Source organism: Sorex araneus, chromosome 10 (genome assembly GCF_027595985.1).
Source record: "Sorex araneus isolate mSorAra2 chromosome 10, mSorAra2.pri, whole genome shotgun sequence".
NCBI classification, from domain to species: Eukaryota; Metazoa; Chordata; class Mammalia; order Eulipotyphla; family Soricidae; genus Sorex; species Sorex araneus.
Window position 1 is genome coordinate 2,901,679 of NC_073311.1, and position 25,693 is coordinate 2,927,371.

Below are 25,693 nucleotides of genomic sequence, written 5' to 3' on the forward strand. Positions count from 1 at the left end.
GTTGATTGAGCTTCCACTATTCAAATACATATTCACCATTGTCTCCATTGAGTGCTTCTCTTGGGATGGGAAGTGTGTTACCAATTACTTATTCCTCAGTTAATAGTTTTTGCAAGTTGTCATCATCATTATGTACTAAGAAAAGATAGTGTAGTCAACTGTGTTATACATGTGAGGGTCACCCATGCTGCCTTTGATTTAAGTTGGTGTCAGTTCCTAGGAGCCTAATCCCAGTGAGTAATCCTGATGGTTTTGTGGGTGTTCACCTTTCCTGCCAGACCAGTGTGGTGATGAAGGCTTCACTTTGTTTCTAACTTTGTGAAACTATGCAGTGGGCTCTGCTCTCTGGCCAAGGTCAAGACCTCCTGGTTTCCATGTGCTCAGATTAAACAATGTCCCACGGTGTGGGGTGTTGGCTTTTCATTAACTGGGTCATGGGAAACAGTACTAAGTACTCATATAATTGACCAGATTACATGCAATTTCCTATTTTAGGGATTTTCAATGGGCTGCTGAAGAATTTTCTGAATTGGGGTTGGGTTTTATTAGTGTGTCGGAGAAAAGGTATGAACAAGGTAGACACTGGGTAGATATTTGGCACAATGAACAGATGGTGACTTGGTTTAGGATGTATCTAGCCACAGCAGTAAGGAGAAAGCCCTGAGCTTTATATGCCATGTGTTTTCCCCAGAAGGGGAATTTCAGCCTGCAGCTGTGGATTCGATCCTGTTGGAATAGGAATATAGTATCACTATATCACTGTCATCCCATTGTTCGTCGATTTACTAGAGCGGGCACCAGTAACGTCTCTATTACACTCAGCCCTGAGATTTTATTTTATTTTATTTATTTATTTTTTTTTGGTTTTTGGGTCGCACCTGGCGATGCACAGGGATTACTCCTGGCTGTGCACTCAGGAATCACCCCTGGCGGTGCTCAGGGGACCATATGGGATGCTGGGATTCAAACCCGGGTCGGCCGCGTGCAAGGCAAACGCCCTACCCGCTGTGCTATCACTCCAGCCCCAGCCCTGAGATTTTAGCAGCCTCTCCTTACTCGTCTTTCTCAACGATTGGAGGCTCTTACAGGGTCAGGAGAATGAGACTTATTGTTGCTGTTTTTGGCTTATTGACTATGCCACAGGTAGGTTGCCAAGCTCTGCTGTGCAGGCGGGATACTCTCGGTAGCTTGCCGGGCTCTCCAAGAGGTATGTATAGACCCGTTACTGTATTTGGGATATGAATACACCACGGGGAACTTGTCAGGCTCTCCCAAGTGGGCAATAGACTCTCAGTAGCTTGTCAGGTTCTCTAAGAGGGACAACTAGGCTATTAGATGTTGCGCAGCCGCAATGCAGGAGCTTTTGGGAGCTTGGTTGTATAGTCTCTGGCTGTTGGCCGTTGACAGGATTACATGGTGCCAGGAGCAGTCTCTGGGTGTGACTGCCTAGCTACTGGAAAATGGGGGATCTGGGTGGAAGAGGCCCAGTCCCAATCCGAGCAGCCTTGGAGATCTCCACCCCGAGTCCCACACACCTGGGTTCCTCTGCCGGCTTCTCCATGCGTGAGGTAGGTACATTAGGATATTATCACTGATACTTGGGTTTTCAGAAGAAAATACATTTATATTATGTACAACATATGTAAGCTTATATGTAAAAATGTACATGTCTATCATTTACATGTGAAGATAATATATTCCATATGACACATGATCATGGATACCGACAGGCCATACTTCTGCCATCTAAGTGGTGTGCCCAGGCAAGCTGGCTTATGGAAAAGAGAACCAGAGCAGGGACCCAAGGGCCCATTTAATGAAGGCTGAAAGCAAATTCTACTCCCTGTGCTCCTTTTTGTTATCTATGATCTCCAACAAGTGAGGTGAACCCCCCATTTTTGGGAGGATGCTCTTCTTTACCTAATTCACCATTTAAATGCTAATCTCTCCCCAAACACCCTCAAAGACACATCCAGAATTGTGTATAACCTCCCAGCCAGCCCAGGTGATGGGATGTGTCATTAACTATCATTCTGATTCAATTAATTTTGTTTGGATTTTGCTCACTAGCACTGGCTTGGCATGATATTTGACTGGGGGTAAGGCCTAGGGGTGGAGATTAATTAAATGGAATTTGAGTATTTGTTCTATTTTGTTGAAAGAAGTCTTCTGTCACTGTATCACTGTCATCCCATTGCTCATCAATTTGCTTGAGTGGGCACCAGTAACGTCTCCATTGTCAGACATTGTTACTGTTTTTGGCATATTGAACACGCCACGGGTAGCTTGCCAGGCTCTGCTGTGAGGGCGGGATAATCTCGCTAGCTTGCCGGGTTCTCTGAGAGGGATAGAGGAATTGAACCCAAGTCGGCTGCGTGCAAGGCAAACACGCTACCCGCTATGCTATCCTTCCAGCCCGATAGAAGTCTTATGATGTTTTTGGTGCCAGAGGTGGAACCCAGACTTTGTTTATGTGGCTTGTGTACTCTATCACTAAGCCATATCACCATCCCTGGCAGTCTTTTCAACATAAATCAACCAATTGGTTTTTGGATGGATTCTGATAGCTGCCTTTGTCTCAAATACATTTTAGCAGGCCCAAGTTCATGTTTGAGGAACTTGGGTCCATCTCTCAGAAGTTCCTCTACTAGATTTGAGCCCTAGAACATGGAGCCAAACCAGTGGATGAGCACCTGAATGCTCAGAGGCTGAGGTCAGGCACTAACCTTGCATGCGACTGAAGTCTCCGTGTACCTGGTTCAGTTCCCCAGCACCACATATGGTCCCCTGGGTACTACCAAGAGTTGATCCTGAGAACAGAGCCAAGAATAGCCTCTGAGCACTGCAGGGTGCTCATCCTGCAAACCACCTCCTGGGGAAGAAGGTGTGGGCACTGTTTGGGCCCCAACCAGCTATGCTCAGAACTTACTCCTGGCCCTCTGCTTGGGACACTTGAATTTAAGAAGGTGAATAAGGGCTCCCTGCTTCCCAAATTCTGCCCACAGTATACGGATTGGTGAGGTGGGACCTGCAGTAAAAAACAAGCTTGTGGGAAGAGGGTGAGTATTGATGGCAGAGGGAGGCTCAGAATAAAGTGGACAATCTCTGCAACAGTGCTCATTTGCTATCAGAATTCCTCTATAGTCTTAAAGATTGGGGCCAAGGAAATAGCAACAGTGGGTAAAATGCTCGCTCTGCACATGGCCAACCTGGTTTAATCCCTGACCCTGCCAGGAGTGATCCCTGAGCATGGAGCCTTGGGTAAGCCCTGAGTACCACTGGGTGTGGTCCAATTACCACCCCCCCCCCACATGTGTTGAGAATCTCATGGAACATGCATTTATTTGCAAATTATTATTTGTATTTATTCTGTTCAAAACTTTAAAACTAAGATAACATTGTTATTAAAGAATTATATATATGTTTTTCTTAATGGGGGCCATCCCCAGCACTGTCAGGAAACCTGAGGTCTCTTCTGGTGGCTCTCAGCCCAGTGCTGGGGACCTGTCAGCTTGTCGCTCAGGCACAGCAGTGCTGGGGTCACCTGATGACCCCTCATGGGCTGGGGATCAAACTCAGGGCCTCACAGGCCAGGCATGTCCTCTGCCATTGGCACGTCTCCCTAGCCCTGCTATTAGAAACATTGACTTCATTGTGGAGGTAGATAAAAATGTGATTTCAAGTTTTAAGATGTTAAAGTTTTTTTTCAGATCAGTTTTAAGTTCATAGCAGAAGAGGGCAGAAAGCAGTCCCCCGCGGCCCCTCCCCACAGCCCCCACTACTAATAGCTGCCGATTCCCAATCGTGTGGTTTTCATCTCTTGCTACTTTGCTTCCTAGAAAAGTGGAACCTTTTTTTAAAAAGGTGAATTTTGAGCTCCTCCTTTAGGAATTGCTGTTCCTTTTCTTTGTTTAGAGATTTTTTGACTGAAAAAAAATTGAATGAGGGGGCTGGAGCAATAACACAGCAAGTAGGGCATTTGCCTTGCACATGGTCGACCTGGGTTCGATTCCCAGCATCCCATATGGTCCCCTGCCCACCGCCAGGAGTAATTCCTGAGTGCGTGAGCTAAGAGTAACCCCTGTGCAACGCCGGGTGTAACCCAAAAAGAAAAAAAAAATTCGAATGAACCAAGACTGGTGATAGCCTTTGCTGTTTCTACTGTGTCTAACGCAGTGTTTCTCCAGAATGGCCTGTGGCCCACAAGCATCCCTATTTCTGACCCAGTCCCAAGATCAGCTGCTCTCAGGAGGAGGCCTGAGAATATTCGTGTTGAACAAGCCGCTTGGGGACCCTTAGGCATCCCAAAGTATTTGAGAATCTTGGTCTTACACCTATTGTACTCAAAAGCTTGAAGCATCAAAGGGCTGAAGCTATAGTACAGTGTAGAGGGCATTTGCCTTACACACAGCTGACCTGGGTTCAATCCTTGGCATCCCATATGGTCCCCCAAGCACCATCAGGAGTAAACCCTGAGCATTGCTGGGTGTGACCCAAAACACAAAGAAAACAAAACAAGACAAAACAAAAGTTTGAAGCACCACATACACAACAGAGAAGCCTTTTGAAAACCAGTCCATGAGAGCTGCTTCCTGCTGAGAGAGTCTCTCAGTGGGAGATGGAGAGCCCTGATTAGTCACATCTGAAGTTTCCTTGCAGGAATGCATGCTGATGACTAACATTTTGTCATTCACAGGTGAGTGTAACTGGTTTGCATTCTTCTTAATAGAGCAAGTTCATTCAGAAAAAAAAGCTGAAAACTTCTGCAAATACCAAATAGGTTTAACAGCTCCAAAATCCTCCCAGTGAAAAAAAATTTTTTTCTCTGTTACTCCAGCCTCAGCTTTTCAGTATAAAACACAGAACCTTCATCTCTCTGATTTTTCTTCTTTACCAGGAAGTCTAAAAATACTTTTAAGAGGTTCCTTTATTATTATTATTATTATTATTAACTTTTTATTTTATTGAATCACCATGAAAAAAGTTACAAAGCTTTCAGGTTTAAGTCTCAGTCATATAATGATCAAACCCCCATCCCTTCACCAGTGCACATGTTCCACCACCAAGAACGCCAATATACCCCCCTCCCATACCCACTCCCCAACCTGAGTGGCTAATGATCTTCACTTCATTCTAAGAGGTTCTTTTTAAGATGTTCTTTTTCTTTTTTTCTCAGTGCTCAGAGCTTACTCCTGGCTCAGTGCTCAGGGCTCATGCCTAGGGCTGCTCTGGGATCATATGCAGTGTCTGTAGCTAGTCTAGGTTGGCTATGTGCAAGAGAAGCTATCTCTCTGGCCCTAAAATGTTCGTAAGTGTACTTTTCAAGTATATATTGAAAGTTAAAAAAATAGTAGGGATTGGAGAGCTAGATGCATGGTTAAGGCGCTGACTGGCCCCAGTGCAGGTAGGACCTGGAGCACAGAGCTCGGTATGGCCGTGAGCAGGGGTGGTGCCCAGGGCTTACTACTGGCTCTGCACTCAGGAATCACTCCCAGTGTGCTCAGCGACCCTGTCGGGACTAGGAAAGAACCCGCGTTGGTCTTGTACCGTCTCTCTGGCCTCTCCAACTCTACACTCTGATGTTTTACTCTCATAGCGGAGAACAAAAAGAATTATCACACCAAAGGAGGACTGGCCACCAGGGTCAGGAGTAACCCAGGTCTTCGGGTGGGTCCTGATGGGCAGAGAGACCTCCAGTCAGAAGTAATTAGGGCCTGAGAAGATCGAGTGTGCCCCACCCAGAGTGAAGGCCAGTGTTGAAGCTCCAATCCCTTGTAAGGCCACTGGAAGGTGAGCCTTTGGGGACCGCTTAGGGTCAGGGAGGGTGTTTCCTCAAGGGCTTCCTTTCCTTGTAAGGAGAGGAGAGAGCTGAGCTCCTGGCTCCTGGGAAGATACAGCAAGGCTGGGAGAGGCTCTTAGTAACCAACCACACACCACACTCCACACTTGTCTCACACCTAAGGCCTTGGAATCTCCTAGAAGGAAATGTGGGTCCTGTGTCAGTCATCTGGTCCAGGGCATTCTGTTAGGGGAGCCCCGCATGACTGAGACGGGCCCTGCTTGACTGAGACCCAAATACAAGTTCTCTCTTGGATGTCCAGTTTTAAGTCAGTTAGTGAAGGAGAAGCAGAGATAGTTACATGTATGAAATGAATAAGTTTCTTGGAAGACAGTAAAACCAGTGCTGCAGTGTCATAAGTAGAGACAGAGAGAACATGTATGGGCAGAGAGAAGCTTGGAGGACAGAGCCAGGCAGCCAGTAGGGGCTCGCTGGAATTCCAGAGGAAGGAAAGAGAATAGTTTCTCCTAAGAGAAGAACGTTTACTTGAGCTGACTGGAGATTGCATTGAAATATTCATGGGCTTCTAGGCAGAACTGACTTAAAGCATCCACAAGTGGGTCCATGCTGGTAAAATCCCTGGACTCCAAACAAAAGCTTCTCACAGGCCTCTGGACATTAGGAGCCATTATACAGAGGAAAAAGCCCATTTCCTGCCACTTTTGGGCAACTGGAAAGGAAGTCCATATGGGGTCAAGCTCCTTGCCTTTACAGTGGGCTCCCTCCTGAGGATGAACAAAGAGTGACCGTTTGTTCACCCATAGCGATTGAGAGATGGCCACTGTACTTGGCCCAGGAGATCGCCAGCACTGCCAGAATGGCTGGGCACCCCTGGGGAACCACTACAGGCTCTGGCCCTTGCAATGAACCAGGGGCCCATTGGCTGAGAATTGGCAGGAAGGGCCCCGGGTCCCACTGAGCATGACTCAGAGGCCCAGGTAAGCAACACAAACAAACAGAAAGGACTCTTAAACGAGTCTGCGTGGGTCCTAATGAAAGGAGACAGGAGAAGTGTCACGAAGCTGGTCAGTGACCCTGACAGTGCTCCTGTATCATCTCATAGAAATGGATGCCAGAGCGCATATGCTGCCTGAGCCCATGTGCTGCTTGCGCCCGCGTGGCCAAGCACATGTGTCACCCGCATCTCCTCTCTTGAGATGTGTACTTTCATGCTTTCATACTTCTGTGTCTAAAGCTCGGTTATGTGTAAGGGCTTCCTCCACCCTTGGAGAAGCCCGCGTTATTCTTACTAGTTCTCTCTCCCACTTATCCCTTCCTCCCTCCCTCAGAAACCTCTGAATAAAATCTATTTACTTCAAAAAAAAAAAAAAGAAATGGATGCCAGAGAGAGCACAGCGGGGAGGGCATTTGCCTGGCACACGGACAAGACAGGTTTGATCCCCAGCATCTCATGTGGTCCCCAAAGCACTGCCAGGACTGACTCCTGAGTACAGAGGCAGGAGTAAGTCACGAGCACTGCCAGGTGTGGTCCCAAACCAAAAAATAAAAAGAAAGACAGAAGACAACCTGTGGGGCTGCAGTTCCCAGCAGAGCCTTTATCTACACCTGTGAGCCCCCGGGTTCCATCCCCAGCACTGCAAGAACAAGACTCGATGTGGGTTTGATCTCCAGAGCTGGAAAAAAGAAAACAAAAAACAACACTGAAATAGGATAGACATTGTCCAAGTCAAAATATCACTCCCTGCCTCCGTGGAGAGGCTCTGAGCAAACGCTAGCTGGGAACTCGAGAAGACTAGGGGGAGAAGAATAAGCTTCTTTCAAGGCAGTCTCGTGGGGTGTGGCTGCTGGTCACAGGATTCTCTGCACCCTCAGGGGGCAGAGCTGAGGGAAAGAGTGGGAGCAGGTGTGGAGTGATTTGGTTGTGAGGTTTGGAGAGCGACGGTCACCTTCCATGGAGCAGCAGTGGTTAGGAGCCAGGGGAGAGGAGACAGCGGCAGGAGCCAGATACTCCAGACCCACCAGGGGAGAAGAAAGGAAACTCATACCACAAACGGGTGAATGGGCACGGGCATCGTGACGACTGTTGAGAGGCCTCGGATGCTAGAGCAGGTGCTAGGTCTCGGGTTTGGTCCCCAGTATCCCACCTCCTACCCAGAACTCCTCCGGGGGCCCCAGTGTTACTGGCTGAGGCAGCCCAGCTCTGTCAAGATTGGCAGTGCTGAGTGTGGCCTCATAAATTTTCTTTTTAAATGAAAGAATGAGTGATACCTCATAGCAGTTTAGTGACTGAGAGACTAGACTATGGAGCCAGATGAGCTGGTTCTGACCTCAGCTCGGGCACTGCTGATGAGGCTGTGGACAGGTCACCTAACAGCTTCTGTAAAATGGGAATCCTAATAGACCTCCCTTGGAGAGCAGGTGAGGATCGAGTTACCACACCTTAGTGCCTAGGATTTGGCGTGGTGTACAATTAGCTCCACTATGTACTATTTAAAAGCGTAGAAACAATATTATTAACAGGTCAGTTGGAACTTATTATTAAAGCACTAAATCAGATAAAGGAGGTTATTATATAATGCTTATAGCCACTCTTCATTTTTAACTATATATTGCTAAATAAAATGGCAACTTAATACAGTAAATGTGAGAATATAATAAAAACAGTCTGCAGTGGGAGAATTTATAATATCTCTTTCATGGCAAAAGAAACCTTTAGTACACAAAAAGTTCTAGAGAAAATGAATTTTGGAAGCAGCAAACTAAACAAACAATACTGAACCTTTTGTTCCTTACACAATGTTTTTGTATAGCTACGGAACACTAAAAAGAAAATCAATCATCTGCCACAAAGCAAATCTTAAAGCACTGAAAAATGTTAAATACCTTACAGAGTGTACTTTTAGTTTATTTTGTTCTTTTGGTGACACACCCAGCAATGCTCAGGGCTTACTCCTGGGTCTGCTCAGGGAATCACTCCTGGCGGGGCTCAGGGGACCATTTGGGGTGCTGGGGATGGAATCTGAGTCAGCTGTGTATGTGAGGCAAATACCCTATCTCCAGACTTTAAAAAAATAAACCAGTATAATTAGAAATAAGAAGTAAAAATAATAGAACCATATGAAGATGAAGAAGCAGACCTAGGTAGAGAGGCAGGCTCAGATCAAAGAGAAAGTGAGCGCTAAAATTTAGAATGGGAGAGATGACTGAAAGGGCTGGAGGGCTGTGTTTGCTTGCTGGCCCCTGGAGCCCCACCGGGAGTGCCCCCTCAGCTATGTAACTCTACGCATACAGCACCATCAGGGCCAGGCTGCGGCCTTCCGCCTGCACAGCAGGTGCACTTAGCCAAGCTGCCCACCAGGGCCCAGCTTTGCTTTCGTTTCCTGTTGTCCTAGGAGGCGCCATCCCGCCAACCCAGCAGAAGGACCATAGATTCAAGATTAGAAAAGTGGACTGGGTGGTGGCATGGAGGGGACAGCGCTGGCATGCAGCTGAGGCCTTGGCCGGCTCAATGATCCTTCGAGTGCTGGTAGGTGTATTTGAAGGACCCCCCCCAAATAAATAAAGTAGAAAAAAAATACATGATTGACTTTTCATGTGTTTACTATATACTAAGGCAACGTGCTAGGTGCTCTTTTGTTGTTGTTGATATCTCTGACCTTACAGAATACTACAGCAATTCTAGAGTATCATCACCATTACTACTGACAAAGGACACAAGCCTGGGATGGGTAATTCACTGGACTCAGTTGTCCAGAAACCAGCGCATGAGGGCAGTGTTGAGTCTGAGCTTTGCCTCCCTCCATGCCCCGATGCCAGAGTTTGTATTGGTGAATGGTGAAGGGCTGTGGCCTGGCATAACTTCTAATGCATCTCCTAACCTCTGTGTGTGTGTGTGTGTGTGTGTGTGTGTGTGTGTGTGTGTGTGTAGCAGGGAGTGTTGGAAAAACAGTCCAACACTCCTCCTTTTTTCATTTGTATTCTGGGTCCCACGCAGTGGTGCTAGGGGCTGGATGCTTGGCATCACTTCCAGCTGGGCAGGGGACACCATAATATGCCCAGGCTGCCAAGTGAGCCCTGGAGCCAGCTGAGCCTAGGGAAGAAGCTGAGCTGCGTCTGTGGCCCCTGCCAGGGTGGGTGACCGCAGGGCTGTGCTCTGTGTCCCACAGGTGCTGCAGGAGCAGATTCGTGCCCGGGACAACATCAGCTATGGAACAAACTCGGCCTTAAAGACTCTGGAGATGCGGCAGCTCTCGGGCTTGGGCGATCTTCGGGGGAGAGTGGCAAGGTAGGGGTCTCTCCCTCGCGGAGGGTCCTGCTCAGCTAAGCTTTCCGTGCACTCTGCTTTGGTGGGGAGCCTTCTCATGAGGCCCCGGTGTAGCTCTCATGTCCTCAGAGGGCATCTCCTGCTTTTCCATAGACATGACTGTAGGGTGGGGCTGGAAAAATGAGGCAAAAGGTGCTTGCCAGCATGTGGGTGATTCGAGTTTGATTCCAGGCCCCCATGGTCCTTTGAGGCTCACCAGGTGTGATGCCTGAGCACAGAGCCAGGAGTAAGCCCCAAGTGCCACCAGCTGTGGCCCCCAAACAAATCAAACAAAAATCTGATGGTCATAGATGAGCAGGATTCCCAGCATGCCATGATTGGTTGCGTTTCTACACTGCGGGGTGGATAGATTTTTGGGGGTGCCACATTTGGTAATGCTCAGGGGTTTCTCCTGGCACTGCATTCAGAAATCACTCCTGATGGTGCTTGAGAGACCATGTGGGATTCTGGGGATCAAACCCAAGTCAGGCACATGCAAGGCAAATGCCCTCCCTGCTGTACTATTACTCTGGCCCCAAGTGGGTGTGTGGAAGGAAATGACAGACAAGCTCTGCTGACTCTTGTTGTTTATAGGGGCATATGAAGGGGGTACTCCCCTGCAAACTCTGGGTTTTTCTCAGACTATTCAAACAATCAAAGTAACGTTGAGCAGATCAGTAGGGAAAAATATTTTAACTGCATGTGTATAGAGGCTGCATGGAGGGAAAGTCCAGACTAAATGGGAGAAAACAGGGTTTTTACTAGCCCATTAAGTAGGGGATAAAGGGGCATGGGAGATAGTACAGCCGATAGGATGCTTGCATGTGGCCGACTGGGGTTCAATCCTTGGCATCCATATGGTCCCCCAAGCCCTCCAGGAGTAATTCTGAGTGCAGAGTCACGAGTAACCCCTGAGTATGTCTGATGTAGCCCCCAAACAAAACAAAAACTGAAGGGGATAGAGGCCTCACCTTTGAGAGAGGAGCAGGGACTCATGCAAAGCTTGGCACTGTAAGGAAGCCCATCCTCTCCCTGTGGGTCGTCTTCTGGTGGGAGGCGACTCTGGAGATGGCCCCAGGGCTGGACTCTCCCTGGGACTCCATCTATCTCGGCAGTTAGGGCAGGGACAATAGCACCTCTTGAACCTGGGACCCAAGAGACAACACAGGAATAAGCACTTGCCTTGCACGGGGCCAGTTACAGTTTGATCCCCGACACCCCACCAGCTCCCCCGAGCCCTGCCAAGAGACATCCCTGAGCTCTTCGGGTGTGTCCCTCTCTCAAATAATAATGATCTCCGTGCCATGATGATGTTCCTTGGAGGCCCGGTGTGGATACTCCGGGCTGAACAACTCTTTTTTGTGTGCGGGGGGTTGCTGTAGGGGACCCTGGGGACCAGCCACTCAGCAGATCAGGGAGTTTATTCTGGTGCCCCCACTGTTCTGGGCCCAGCCCAGCTGCGGGATTAAAGGGGCGCTTATACACAGTCCACACACGTATCAAAGTCCGAGCGCATGGCGTCTCCATCTGCCGGGCTGAGGCTGTGAATTGGTGGGTCTCCTATGTCCTCTGCTGCAGTCATGAGTCCATGCAGGGGGGCTGGAGGCCTGGTGGGCATCTGTCCCGGCCTGGGGCGAGTGAGGGCAGTCTGTGAGGGCAGGGCCAGAGGAGTCGGGACCCCTGGGCCAAGTCCTCTCTAGAGCAGAGGGCGCTGGCAGGGAATGGGAGGACCCTGCATGCAGCACATGTGTGTTTGGTTCTGCTGGGCCAGCGAAGGTTCCATCCAGATTGAGCAGAAGCCAGGATGATTGGTCACCTGTACTCTTCTGCCCAGCTCAGAGTGGACCCCAGGCTCTGTAGCTGGCCCCTCTCTTCTAACTCCTGGTCAGCCTATAAAGTTCAGTGCAAATGGCATCTTCTCCAGGAAGTCTTCTCTGATACATCACCTTTCTGAGCTCCCCTCCTGCTCTCTGCCCTAATGAATCTCCATGTTGTCTTTATTGTCTCAGAGTGGAGAGTGCTGCCTTTGGCTTTCATGGATTGAGTGTCTAGGACAGATTCTGGAAAAGAGAAGCTGTTCGACAAGTGTTTGTGTGGCTGAATGAGTGATTTGGAGGTCACTGAGAGGAACTACTTCGTGGTATTGCTCAATTTCAGAGAAACCCACTTCTGTAACACTACTCAATGTGGTGAGGGCTAAGAAAACCCAAGCTCAAGAAGAACTTGGGAGGTGCTGAACTGACCTGTTGCAGGTGCAGGTGAAGGAGGCGAGTGCTGTGGTGATGGAGTGAGCGGACGGTAGATGGGGTTGTCTGTCCTGAGCGTCTCCTCATGATTCTTGGTACAAAGATGGACAAGCTCTGGGCCAGAGTGATAGTGCAGTGACTGGGTAGGGGACTTGCTTTGCACATGGCCAACCCAGGTTTGATCCCCGGCATCCCACATGGTTCTGATCCCTGCCAGGAGTGATCCCTGAGCACAGAATCAGGGTAACCTCTGAGCACCACAGGTGAGGGCTCTGAGCACCACAGGTGAGGGGGGGGGGAAGTGAGAAATTTTTTCAAAATACCGAGGAAACTTGAATTTCCTTAAATGTTCTGATCAACTTCTCCACCCATCTGGTTTCTTCTCCTGAGCAAATACTTTTTGTTGAGAAACAATCAAAAGCACCGCATGGGCAGCACTGCCTACCTGCACTTCAGTTTGTGCCCATCTTTCCTCTGGCCTGTGTGTGAGCTTCTGCTGAGACAGACTGAGGGGAAGTGAGCATTCCCTGCCGCCTTTCAGCTTTCTGGCTCTGCACATTGAGGGAGCTTGGCGGGTGAGGTGAGCTTCGCCCACCTCCAGCCTCCCGGTGCTCCCCCTCACCTCAGCATGTGTGTGGTCTGGGGACAAGGGAACGCACTGACCCAGGTTGGTCGCTGAGGGGCATCTGTAGGGGTGAGAGGCGCCCCCCACTAGGCACAGTTCCAAGCCTGGTGGCCAAGGCTTGGAACTGCGCCTGGGAGGTGCTGGCTGCCAAGGCGCTGACCTGAGAACACCTGGAACAGGCCTGCCTGGGAGTCTCCAAAAGTCTCTATGGCGCAGCTTCCGGGGGCCTGTGCTTTCCTGGTCCTACGGGGACGTGGGGGCCCATCCTGCTGCTGCGCTGCCCTCCCGTTTGGGGCGGGGCCTTAGGGAAGTGACTGGTGTGAGGTGCCTGAGCCCTGTGCCTTGGTCCCCCAGAGAGCCGTGGCCCTACCAACAGCATTAGTGAGATCCAATTTTCATGTGACTTAACATGCCATTCAATTCACCAAAAGTGTAAAATTCAGTCGTCAACTGCTCATCAGGCCTTAATAATCTTCTCTGTGCGGTAACTATGGACAAACAATGATTCTGATAATAGGGAAGGAGAACAAACAAATATTTTATTTTTTAATTGAAAAAAATTTTAACCAACTAATATTTTAAATAGCACTTAAATAACTGTCCTTGCTTGACGTTTAAATAACTGTCCTTGCTTGATGTTAGGCTGCTGTGTCCCAGCCAGAGAAGACAGGTTTCCCTTTTCTTGGTGGGGGCAGAAGGGCACAGACCCAGGGATGCTCGGGGGTCACTCCTGGTTCTCGTGACAGTGCTCAGGGGACTGTTCGGGAAGCCGGGGATTCAATCCAGGTCAGTAGCGTGCTAGTGTAGCCATTTCACTATTGCTCTGCCCACAACCCCCAGGAGACTTTTCTCTAGTTACTGCCAGAGTCACACCTGTCCACGCCTTTGGGACAGGACAGCAGTCATTGATTGGCTGGGAAGTGATAGAGTCTGTCTGTCCCCTGGTGGCCAAGGCTTGGAACTGCGCCTGGGAGGTGCTGGCTGCCAAGGCGCTGACCTGAGAACACCTGAACAGTCAATTACAGGCTCAGCTATCATCTGAAACGCCACGGGTGAAATTAGATGTAGGATGAGATCGATTGCAAATGATGGCTTACCTAACATTGTTGAGCATGGATACAGTTTTGTTAAATTCCTAAAAGGTGGAGGTGTCTTTTGTTGTTTAATGCTGAAATAGCAAAATTGCTTTCCTCATATATATTTTTAAAAATAGTTTAAGATTTATGTTTTATTTTTGCTTTTTGGGTCACACCTGGCGATGCACAGGGGTTACTCCTGGCTCTGCACTCAGGAATTACTCCTGGTGGTACTCAGGGGACCATATGTAATGCTGGGAATCAAACCTGGGTTGGCCATGTGCAAGGCAAATGCCCTACCCGCTGTGCTATTGCTCCAGCCCCAATAGCTTAACAGTTACAGAAAATGTGGAAGACCCACCATTTGTTAACCCTTTGTCCAATTTACTCACTTTTTCTTTCATACATTTTTCCGGAAGCATTGGAAAGTAACATCGCCTTTAGCATAATAAATCCTGAGCTGCTGTTGCTCGTCTGATAGCTAATGACTGTGATACTGTGCTCTGCTGCCCTGGGTCTCTCCTTACCTACTCTGTTTTTATACAGAAAAGTACACCTATGCATCTGTCATGACTACAAACAGCTCGACATACACGAAGATGTACAGAGTACAAATGACCATCTCACACCTGGTTCTGTTTCACTCCCTAGAAGGTCACAGGGTGGGGGTGGGAGGGGTAGTGCAGTGGGCAGGGCACTGGCTTTATGTGTGACTGGTGTGGGTTTGAGCTCCTCCAGGAGTGATCCCTGAGCACAGAGCCAGGAGTAAGTCCTGAGCACCACTGGATGTGACCTCCAAACAAGACAAACCCAAAAGTTAATAATTGTTCTAGACCTTTCTCATGCATAGCACAAAGTAACAATTCATCACTGTCCTGGTCCAAAATATTGCAGCCTAATATTTCCCAACCCAAGTATGATTTTAATTTGGCAAAGCATTCCCATGTTAATTTGCATTGTTTCCACATAACTAAATCTTGTGATCTTTCTTCTAATTTACACACAGATGAGGTTTAGTTTGTAGTTGGTTTTTGAGTTGTCTACTACATGTATGTACTTACTTTAACCTGCTTAACTTCCTGTGTTTGTGGAAATTTTTGCTGAAGTGTTTGTGTTTCTGGTGGAGACAGTCCTGGAACGATGCTGGAGCTTGTGGAAATGGGTGTGTAGGAGGGCGCAGGGGACCACAGGCTGGGACTCTGCCCCGCATGAGACGGGTCCCATTTCCATCCCCACCACCACGGACACCATGAGCCCCAGCAGGAGTGACCCCTGTACACAGGGCTGAAGGAAGCCCTCAGCACTGCCAAGTGTGGCCCAAAAAGAAAAACTGCATCTCAATGATTCTTAAGCTTCAGGATAATTTTGAGACATTTCCAAATCACTTTTTCAAAGCTAATCTGTCCTTGTAATCATTTTGTAAAGATGATGGGACTGTGCTGATATGATGCTTCCTAAGTGTCCTGTGTGAGCTGGAAAGTAAGACTTTTCTATCATACATCTATATTCTGTGGCATGGTAACATTTCAGATATCCCAAAATGTCAGTCATCCCATCGCTCATCGATTTGTTCAAGCGGGCACCAGTAACGTCTCTCATTGAGAGACTTATTGTTACTGTTTTTGGCATATTCAATACGCACAGGTAGCTTGCCAGGCTCTGCCACTCAGGCTCGATACTCTCGGTAGCTTGCCGGACTCTCCGAGAGGGGCGGAGGAATCGAACTCGGGTCGGCTGTGTGAAAGGCGAACACCCAACCGCTGTGCTGTCACTCCAGCCCATCCCAAAATGATTTAAATCAAATTTTGCTAATAAATTATGAACCCCAAATTTAAAAAAAGCAGCATTTGTAGTCTGCTATTTTTATTCATCTGTAAAATGGAGCTCTTTTACAAGGACAAAATAATATATGTATTAAATATAACACATTTGATATGGCACATAGTAAATATTTCCTTATATTCATTCATTAACAAATACTTACTGAGCTCTTGCTTTACATAAGGAAATATGTGGGTCATTAGAATTTTAGTTATTAAAAAAGTCAAATATCATCACTCCTTACAAAGTAGTTTCTCTTCTATCAGGAAATCAGCGTTACGTTGTTTACTACTCTCACCTCTTATTGCTAAACATCCACATTGTCTGTATGGCCAGTTTCTCCTGAGAGAAATTCTGTGCTTGTGCCACACGTAGGACGGCCTGCTCAGAGCAGCTTGTTCACAATAGTAAGCTCCTGAAATAACCCACAGTGCCCCTAAATGGTAGCACAGGCAAATTATAACAATCATTGTTGTTCCATAGTTAACTGAGCAACTACAGAAATACAATGACAGATACATTTTAGCAAGGGCTGAGAACATTCAAACATGTGACATACTGCCTTTCATAAAAGTGAAGTCACAAATATAAGTTTTTGCTTATTCAAGCAAATTTGGCAGTGATCAGGGATTACTCCTGTCTCTGTGCTCAGAGATCACTCCTGGCAGTGCTCAGGGCACCATTTGTAGTGCTGAGGATCAACCAGGGTTGGACCATATCTGGTGCTGGGGATCTCGTGCAAGGCAGGCGCCCTATCCCGTCTAATCTCTCGGCCCCAATAGTATTGCAAAAAATTTTTTTGGCGTGGGGCCTACACCAGCTATGCTCAGGACTTATTCCTGGCCCCGACCTCAGGGATCACTCCTGGCAGTACTCCGAGGATGCTGGGTATTGAAACCATGGTCAGTCCCATACAAGGCAGGCGCCCTACCCTCTGTACTATTGCTCCAGCCCTTAGACTTGCAAAATTCTGTCGGTTTGCGCCCCCTGGCGTCTGGGTGTCCCATTTCATCTTCCTGGAGGTTATTACTGTCCCTTCTTACTGAAGTGTAGGCTCAGTGACTCAATAGATTGATGGTACCCCAGACACTCCCAAGAGTGACCCCTGAGCACAGAGCCAGAAAGAAGCCCTGAGCCCCCTTCGTGCATAGCCCCCAAGTGAAAACAAAAGCAGCAAAACAGACACCCCTCGTGAAGGCACCTCTCTGACTCTTCCAAGGCCGCCTAGCTCAGCTCCTATGAGCCCATCAGACGTTTGTGCACCAAGAAGCCCTGTGCCCGCTCTTCCACTTTCCTGCCTTTGACTGGGTTTGTTTGCTGGGACAGGTGCGACGCCAGCATCGCCAGACTCTCTGCGGAGCACAAAACCACCTACGAGGGGCTCCAGCACTTGAACAAGGAACAGCAAGCCGCCAAGCTCATCTTGGAGACGAAAATCAAGGATGCAGAAGGACAGGTATGGCCACCTCGGGGACTCGTTCTAGGAGGGACCTTGTCTGCGGCACAGAAGAGCCTGTGTGTCTCCTGCAGGAGGAGCCAGCCGGGCTTCACAGACCCACCTTTCCCTCTTCTCCCCACTCGCAGCCTGGCCCGGCTCCTCCCAACCAGGGCGGCCTCGTGCTGGGGGTTTCCAGTCTTTGTCTTAAGGCTCTTTCCCAAGGGCCGCAGAGATAGTCCAGTGGGTAAGGTGATTGCCTTGACTATGGTCCAACTGGGTAAGGTGATTGCCAAGTCCAGTGGATAAGGTGATTGCCTTGACTATGGATTCAAACCCCGGCATTCCAAATGGTTCCCCAAGCACTGCCAGGAGTAACCCCTGAGTATCACTGGGTGCGATCCTGGCCCCCCTCCCCAATAAATAAAGAAAAATTAAAATCCTTCCCCTTGCTCTTCAAACAGAATTCTGAGTTAAAATTCCCAACCACGCAGGTAAGCAGTCAGGTGTTCTCCTACCTCTGGCTTGTCCTGACTTTTGGGTCAGGAAATAGTTCCTGTACCCCTAGATTTCATGCTCTGAGCCACTGCATATGGCACAAGCAAGATGGAAGGTCCATTGATGAGATGTAATGTGCCCCACCTCAAAATTTACAGATTTAAATCACAAAGCAAAACATAGGGCATGTCATTCTTGGGTATTTTTTTTCCTTTAAAAAGTTTTCCTTTGCCATGAATGGGCTGTCTCCTAGAACTTTCCTTAGCCCTGCGTTCTTTTCTTCACTTGACGAGAGACTGATCCAGTAAAATGTGCATCAGCCAACTCATTGGATGCAAAACATCTTGTATTTATTTTTCTGGGCTGGGGAAATTTATTTTCAGTGGCAGAGCATGTGCTTCTCATGTGTGAGATCCTGGGATCCATTTCTAGCACCAAAAATCCCAAACAAGGGGCCACAAAGATAATACCATAGACAAGCCTGGGTTTGGTCCCCAGCACCCTATATGATCCCTTAAGCCCTGCCAGGAGTGATCCCTGAACCAGGAGTAAGACCCAAGCACTTCAATTGTGGCCCCAAATAACAAAATAATAAAACAAGATTCCCAAACTAGCAGGGTGTGGGGTGGTGGTGGTGGAAATTACCATGTCTTAACTGTCTCTAATTTGGATTTAAACTTACTTATGTAAAAACCATAGATACTATAAAACCACCAAAAAAGAAAAAAAAAGGAAAAAAATTAAATTTTTATTGTATGGGAAAATAGGTGCCAAAAAGAATTAAAAATTTTTCTAGTAAAGTGAGAGATGTCGAGGTCTCCCCACAAGAGACCTAGCTTCTCTTGTTTTGACAAATACCTGTTTCATGAACCTTTAAATAGGGAATAAAAAGCATCATCATTTTTACAGAAAGTGAAGGTATTTCCGTAGGACTAGTTTCGCTGCAAAATTTGATGAGGGAGTGGAGGGTAGTGAGAGAAAGGAGAGTATAGCCTACAAATGACACTTTCCAGGGCTGGAGATACAGCCAGCAGGGAGAGCACTTGCCCTGCATGTGCCCGAGCTGGGTTCAGTTCCCACAGCCAACCTGATCTCCTGAGTCCCTGTAGGAGTGGCCCCTGAGTACAGAGTCAGGAGAAGTCCTGAACACCACCAGGTGTGACTACCAAATCAAATTAATTACATTAAAAAAAAATAAAAGAAATATTTTTTTTAACTTTAAAAAAACTTTTACTAAGAGGTAAATCTGAGCCCTGTGTGGCTTCAGTAAGAAGAACTTTACTCCATCACCAGCATTCACCTTAAACTACAGGATTCCAGGGTGGAGATGATGAAATTGTTTGCAGGCAGGTGGAAGGTCTTGGGCCAGGGTGTGGATGCCCATCAGCTCTAACCCCCGCTTGACACCACCACTTGGATTTGCTAGCTGCGTGTCTGGCCTTGAATCCTGTGAATTTAGGGAAATGGGTGTGGGAAGATGAGGTGAATGTCAATAGAGTTTATTAATATTATAGACCACTGATGCCATTGGCGAGCAAGCCACTGACTGTGCTTCTGGCAATGACCTCTGGGGCCCGAGCTGCAGCTCTGACCGGGAAGTGTCTTTTCTAGATCTCTCAGCTGTTGAACAGAGTTGATGTGTCGATATCAGAGCAGAGCACCAAGCTGAAGATGTCCCACAGGGACAGCAACCATCAGCTGCAGCTTTTGGACACCAAGTGAGTGTGAAACCATGAATATCTGTTTTGTGCTGATGGTATTTTCTAGGAAGTTGCTTTGCAGCGGTGCTTGGGGATGGGATAAGTGGTTCTGGGGGCTGGACTCCCGGCCTGGTGCCTACTTGCTATGTACTCAGCAACCTCCAAGTGTCCTCCTGGTCTTTGGTGGGGGGTGTTATAGTTTAAATCAACTTGACAAGAATTATTTTTTCTCTTAGTTTTTATTTATTGCACAAAGGAAAACAATAGAGAAGTTAAAAGCAAAAGCTTCCTTGTAGCATATTGTCACTTCTGCTTGTTTTGGGATTTGGAGGATAGGCTCTGTAGTGCTCGGAGCTTATTTCTGGCTCTGTGCTCAGGGATCATTCCTGGCGGGGCTGGGGGGACCCTATGTGGTGCCGGGGATCAAGCTGGGGTCAGCTGCATGCAAGGCAAGTGCCTTACCTACTTGCTGTGCTGTCTCTCTGGCCCCTAGCATGCCGTCAGTTTGCCTTCTTAAACATTCTTCTTAGTATTTAGAGCTGGAGCGATAGCACAGCAGGTAGGGCGTTTGCCTTGCATGCAGCCGACCCAGGTTCGATTCCTCTGCCCCTCTCAGAGAGTCCAGCAAGCTACCGAGTATCCTGCCCGCACAGCAGAGCGTAGCAAGCTACCCATGGCGTATTCTATATGCCAAAAACAGTAACAGCAAGTCTCACAATGGAGACATTACTGGTGCCTGCTCGAGCAAATCGATGAACAGCAGGACAACTGTGCTACAGTGCTACAGTATTTAGATCATAATTCAGCATAATTCATTCCGTACATATTAACTGAAACCCAGGCCTGGGTGCTGGAGATTTTGTAGAAGCAAAAATGACCCCCTCTAGGGGCCATGACCCATATAGATCTAAACATGTTATTAATAACATGTGTATTATCTGTTGGATGTTTCAGGAGCCCCACACTCCTAACATGTGAGTTTCGGTCCTTCTATTCTTTTCTTACTCTTTTGTTTGTTTTGGGGTCACACCCCATGATGCTCAGGGCTTACTCCTGGCTCTGCACTCAGGAATCACTCCTGGTGTTGTTTGGAGGACCACATAGGATGCTAGGGATTGAACCTGGGTCAGCTGCATGCCAGGCCAACCCCCTATCCACTCTACTATCTCTCTGGCCCCCAAGAGTCCTTCAGTTCTGGTCATTTTTTTTTTTTGGCTTTTTGGGTCACACCTGGCGATGCACAGGGGTTACTCCTGGCTCTGCACTCAGGAATTACCCCTGGTTGTGCTCAGGGGACCATATGGGATGCTGGGATTCGAACCTGGGTCGGTCGCGTGCAAGGCAAATGCCCTACCCGCTGTGCTATCTCTCCAGCCCCAGTTCTGGTCATTTTTTCTGATTTATGACCTACTCATCTCTGCCCAGCTCCCCAAACAGGCCTCTCAGAGCTCCTGCTCTTCTCTAGCTGCCTCCCTGGGTCCCCATGTAGCCACCTGATCCTGTTTCTACCTTTCCCGTCACCACAAGGCCTTAAGATAAGGCATTTCTCAACTCCAAGGGTACAGGGAAAGCAGAGCAGAAACTGCGTTTGACCCTTACCTGTCACAGCAGAGAGAATCAAGTGTCTCAGCACCACGTAGTGGTCATGGGTCACAGAGGCCACAGGAAATGACCCTGGGGGTACGGTGGCTCCATGTGGGGTCTCTAATGGGTGATGTGGGAAGGAAGAGCTGGGATTAAGCAATGGAGATGGGCAGAGGGGTGCCGAGGGCATTGGAGGTGGGGCACTTCGGGATGGGATTGAGGGCTGCGGAGCAACGTGGCCCAGGGGAGAAGACGCAGCTTACAAGGCTCCCTCGAAACAGCCCCAGGGTTCCTGTCTGTCTTCGAGCAAGGATTTGCAGCAGCTGAGGTGATATAAGCAAATGTGTGTTTTATTATTTTTTTCCTATTTTTAATTAAATTAAAAGATTTTACATTAAGAAATTTAAAACGGGGCTGGAGCAATAGCACAGCGGGTAGGGTGTTTGCCTTGCACGCGGCCAACCTGGGTTTGGTTCCCAGCATCCACATGGTCCCCCGAGCACAGCCAGGGGTAATTCCTGAGTGCAGAGCCAGGTGTGTAACCCTGTGCATCACTGGGTGTGACCCAAAACCCCCCAAAAATTAAAACAACAAGGCACCATGACTTATTCAGTTATCTATAGTTGCGTTTCAGGCATACAATGTTCCAGCACCAACCCCACCACCAGTGTCAGCTTCCCTCCACCCAGTGTCCCCAGGTCCCTCTGCCCTCCACCCCGCCCCGTCTGCCTCCTCGACAGGCACAGCTTGTAGTGTGATTGTTGTCGTTTGGGTCTCCTGTTGGTGTTGCAGTTTTGTGGTTTAGATGTATAGAGACATGTCACCTCTACACTGCTGTGTCCCTGTGTCCACGGCCCTTGCCCTCTGCCCTTTGCCTCCCATCCTTCTCCTTTCATTGCCCCCACCCCAGTTTCTTTTATTCCTTGTCCTCAGCTCTAAAAATCAGGGCCTAGGACCTTCCTGGTATCACCTCTCTGATACCATGCGTTCCCTATGCCACAGATAAGTGAAACCATCCTGTGTTTGTCCTTCTTCTGACTCACTTCCCTTAACATGGTGTCCTCCAGCTCCAAGTTGCAGCTAATTGAATGATTTCATCATTCCTGGCAGCCCCACAGTATTCCTTTGTGTGTATGTATCACATGTTCATTTTTCACTCATCTGTCGTCAGATGCCTCAGAGTGCAAGGCCTGTGCTCCAGCCCTTCGAGTATTCCCCCACCCTATAGTGTAGTGGACCCCCTCTGATGCTCCCCTGGTTTGGTGATTACCAAACCAGCTGGAACCTACAGGAACTGGGATTGTTCTGGAGTGGCAGAACCAGAGTGACTGTGTCTATGTGTGCATGTGTTTGTGCATAAACATTTTAACATGTATAAGCTTGTATATGACTGACTTAAGATAGCTATATTTATCTACACACATAATAGAAACTTTTTGTTTGTTTGTGTTTGGGCCATATCTGGAGCTACTCAGGGCTTATTTCCAGCCCTGTTCTCAGAGATCAGTGTCAGAGAGTTTGGGAGACTGTATGGGATGTCAGGAATCAAACCTGGGTCACCTTCGTGCAAGGCAGGTGCCTTAACCACTGTTCTATCTCCCAAGGTTTCTTGATCTCTTCCTTCCTTCCTTCCTTCCTTCCTTCCTTCCTTCCTTCCTTCCTTCCTTCCTTCCTTCCTTCCTTCCTTCCTTCCTTCCTTCCTTCCTTCCTTCCTTCCTTCCTTCCTTCCTTCCTTCCTTCCTTTCTCCCTCCCTCCCTCCCTCCCTCCCTCCCTCCCTTCCTCCCTCCCTCCCTTCCTCCCTCCCTCCCTCCCTCCCTCCCTTCCTCCCTCCCTCCCTTCCTCCCTCCCTCCCTTCCTCCTTCCTTTCCCAGGGCATATGAAAGGCAGGTACTCTGCTGTTCAGCCAAATCCCTGGCACCAAAAATGACTTACATATGGAATTTTATTAGAGACTTATAGAAAGTTTCAGTTAATTATCCTCATGGTTCTTAAAGCTCTTTGCTTCCGTAATCAATGGTGTTTCAGGGCTGTTGTCCTTAGAAGAATTTTAGAAAAAAATGCAAAACATGGTTTCTTTCCTCTAATAACCTGTTTTTATATAATTATTGAGTTATGTCTGTATTTCTCATAGCTCCTACAAGCTTGCCAAGTATAGAAAGATCTCTCCAGTACTTTTTCTCATATCACATAGGAAGAAAATAAACATTTTGGTTTTTTTCTTATTTCCTATATCCATAGAAGTCATGACTAGTCAGCAGACATGAATTTCTATTTTTCCTTCATACAGGATATTAAACTCTTCAAAAATAGAAGAGGGGATGCTTTCAGATTCATTATGCAAGGCCAAACCAATGTGATACCAAAGTCAATTATAAAAACTTACTTTGAGGGAAAAATATTTTTAATTATGAGGTTACAACTGGCAGGACTCAGGACCACTCCTGGCCTGGTGGTCAGTGGTCACCCCCTGCAGTGCCCAGGGGACTATGGTCCTCTAAATGATTGAATCCAGGAACCCCCACCTGTGAAGCATGTGTTCCAGTCCTTTGAACTATTTCTTTGGTTCTTAGATGGGGAAATAATTTTTTTTTCTTTTTGGGTCACACCTGGCGATACTCAGGGGTTACTCCTGGTTCATGCACTCAGGAATTACCCCTGGCGATTCTCAGGGGACCATATGGGATGCTGGGAATCGAACCTGGGTCTGCCGCGTGCAAGGCAAACGCCCTACCCACTGTGCTATCACTCCAGCCCGATGGGGAAATATTTTAAGAAAAACAGTTAAGTGGCCAGAGAGACAGTACAGTGGGTTGGGCTCTTGCCTTGCATGTGGCTGCCTAAGTTCAATCCTCTGAAACCCATACAGTCCCTCACTGGGAGTGACAGTGATTCCTGAGTGAAGAGCCAGGAGTAAGCCCTGGGCACTGCTGGGCATGATCCAAAAACCTAAAACAGAGGGGCTGGAGTGATAGCACAGCGGGTAGGAAGTTTGCTTTGCATGAGGCTGACTTGGGTTCAATTCCCAACATCCTATATGGTCCCCCAGCACCACCAGGAGTAATTCCTGAGTGCAGAGCCAGGAGTAACCCCTGTGCATTTTTGGATGTGACCTAAAAAGAAAAAAAAAACTAAAAGAGAAAAAAAGTAGCTAAAGACTAAATCTTTGATGAACACATAGATGGAAAAAAGCTAGAACAAAATCCTGACAGACCTTTACTTTCTTTACTCAACAGCATGTAAAAAGGATTACACACCATGGTCAAATAGAATTTATCCCTAGTGTGCAAGGATGAAGATAAATATAGCTTAAGAAATATAGCACGACAAGCTAACAGAATGAAGAATAAAAGTCACATAACCACCTCAATAAAGGCAGAAAAACCATCTGACAAAAATCATCTTTCTTTCATGATAAAGACTCTCAACAAATTTGTAATGAAAAAGAATGTATGTTGGGGCTGGAGAAATAGTACAGCTGGTCAGGTTCTTGCCTTACATACAGTCAACACTGATCCATCCCCAGCAGTGAATATGGTCCCCCCAGCACTGCCAGGAGTGATCCTAGAACTCAGAGTTGAGGGTAAACCCTGAGCACAATCCTAATCCCCCCTGCCATTATCTGATTATTGAATATCTCTTTGAACAAGCAATCTCATTTACAATAGAATCAAAACTAATTAAATACTTTGGAATAAATTTGAACAATAAAATAAAAGATTTTTGGGCTGGAGCGATAGCACAGTGGGTAGGGCGTTTGCCTTGCATACGGCCGACCCGAGTTCGATCCCTGGCATCCCATATGGTCCCCCAAGCACCGCCAGGAGTAACCCCTGAGCATCGCTGGGTGTGACCCAAAAAGCAAAAAAAAAAAAAAGATTTTTACATGGAAACTAAAAATTGATGAAGACCTGTAAGTCATGGAAGCACATGTACAGATTCCCCCATTCATGGATTGGAGAATATTATCAAAATATTCATATTACCAAAATGATATTTAGTGCTATCCCCATCAAATCCAATGGCACTTTTCACAGAAGCTATAAAAGAAAATTTCAAAGCAATTACTGTGACTGTCACTGTCATCCCGTTGTTCATCGGTTTGCTCAACCTGGTGCCAGTAACATCCCTGTCCTATGCTAGCCCCCATGTAGCCTGATGGTGTATTGGGGGCTCTTTCAGGATCAGGGGAATGAGGACCGTCATTGTTACTGTTTTTGGCATATCAAATACTCCATGGGTAGCTTGCCAGACTCTGCTGTGCGGGCGGGATACTCTCGGTAGCTTGCTGGGCTCTCCGAGAGGGACGGAGGCTTTTGGGGTGGCCTCTAATCGCCTTTACAGGTGTTCCCATCTACCAAATGTAAGCTTTTGGTCGACTGGTGTGTTGTAACGATCTGTACACTGACAAACACGCACCTGCCTGCGTCTCTGGCAGCACCTGGGACATCTGCAGCCTCAGGTTGATCTCTTTGAGGTTGATGGAGTGTGCCCGGAGGCTGTTGAGCAGCTGGCAGAGCAGGACCATAATGGAGGGTCTGTGCCAAGTCAAATACCTGTGCCTAGTCCCAGGTCACCCAGTGGTTGGCTGACAGCACCCCACAGTG

General features: G+C 47.8%; 1 protein-coding gene across 4 annotated transcripts in view; it reads left to right on the top strand.

Moving 5' to 3' along the window:
• FAM81A (family with sequence similarity 81 member A) overlaps positions 1-25,693 on the top strand; it is a 95,467-nt gene that overhangs the window by 42,920 nt on the left and 26,854 nt on the right. For all 4 annotated transcript variants that reach the window (XM_055118049.1, XM_055118045.1, XM_055118047.1 and 1 more), the window contains exons 4-6: positions 9,967-10,085; positions 17,198-17,327; positions 19,416-19,522. In XM_055118049.1, coding sequence (XP_054974024.1) covers positions 9,967-10,085; positions 17,198-17,327; positions 19,416-19,522 — 356 coding nt within the window. The remainder of the gene's footprint in view (positions 1-9,966; positions 10,086-17,197; positions 17,328-19,415; positions 19,523-25,693) is intronic.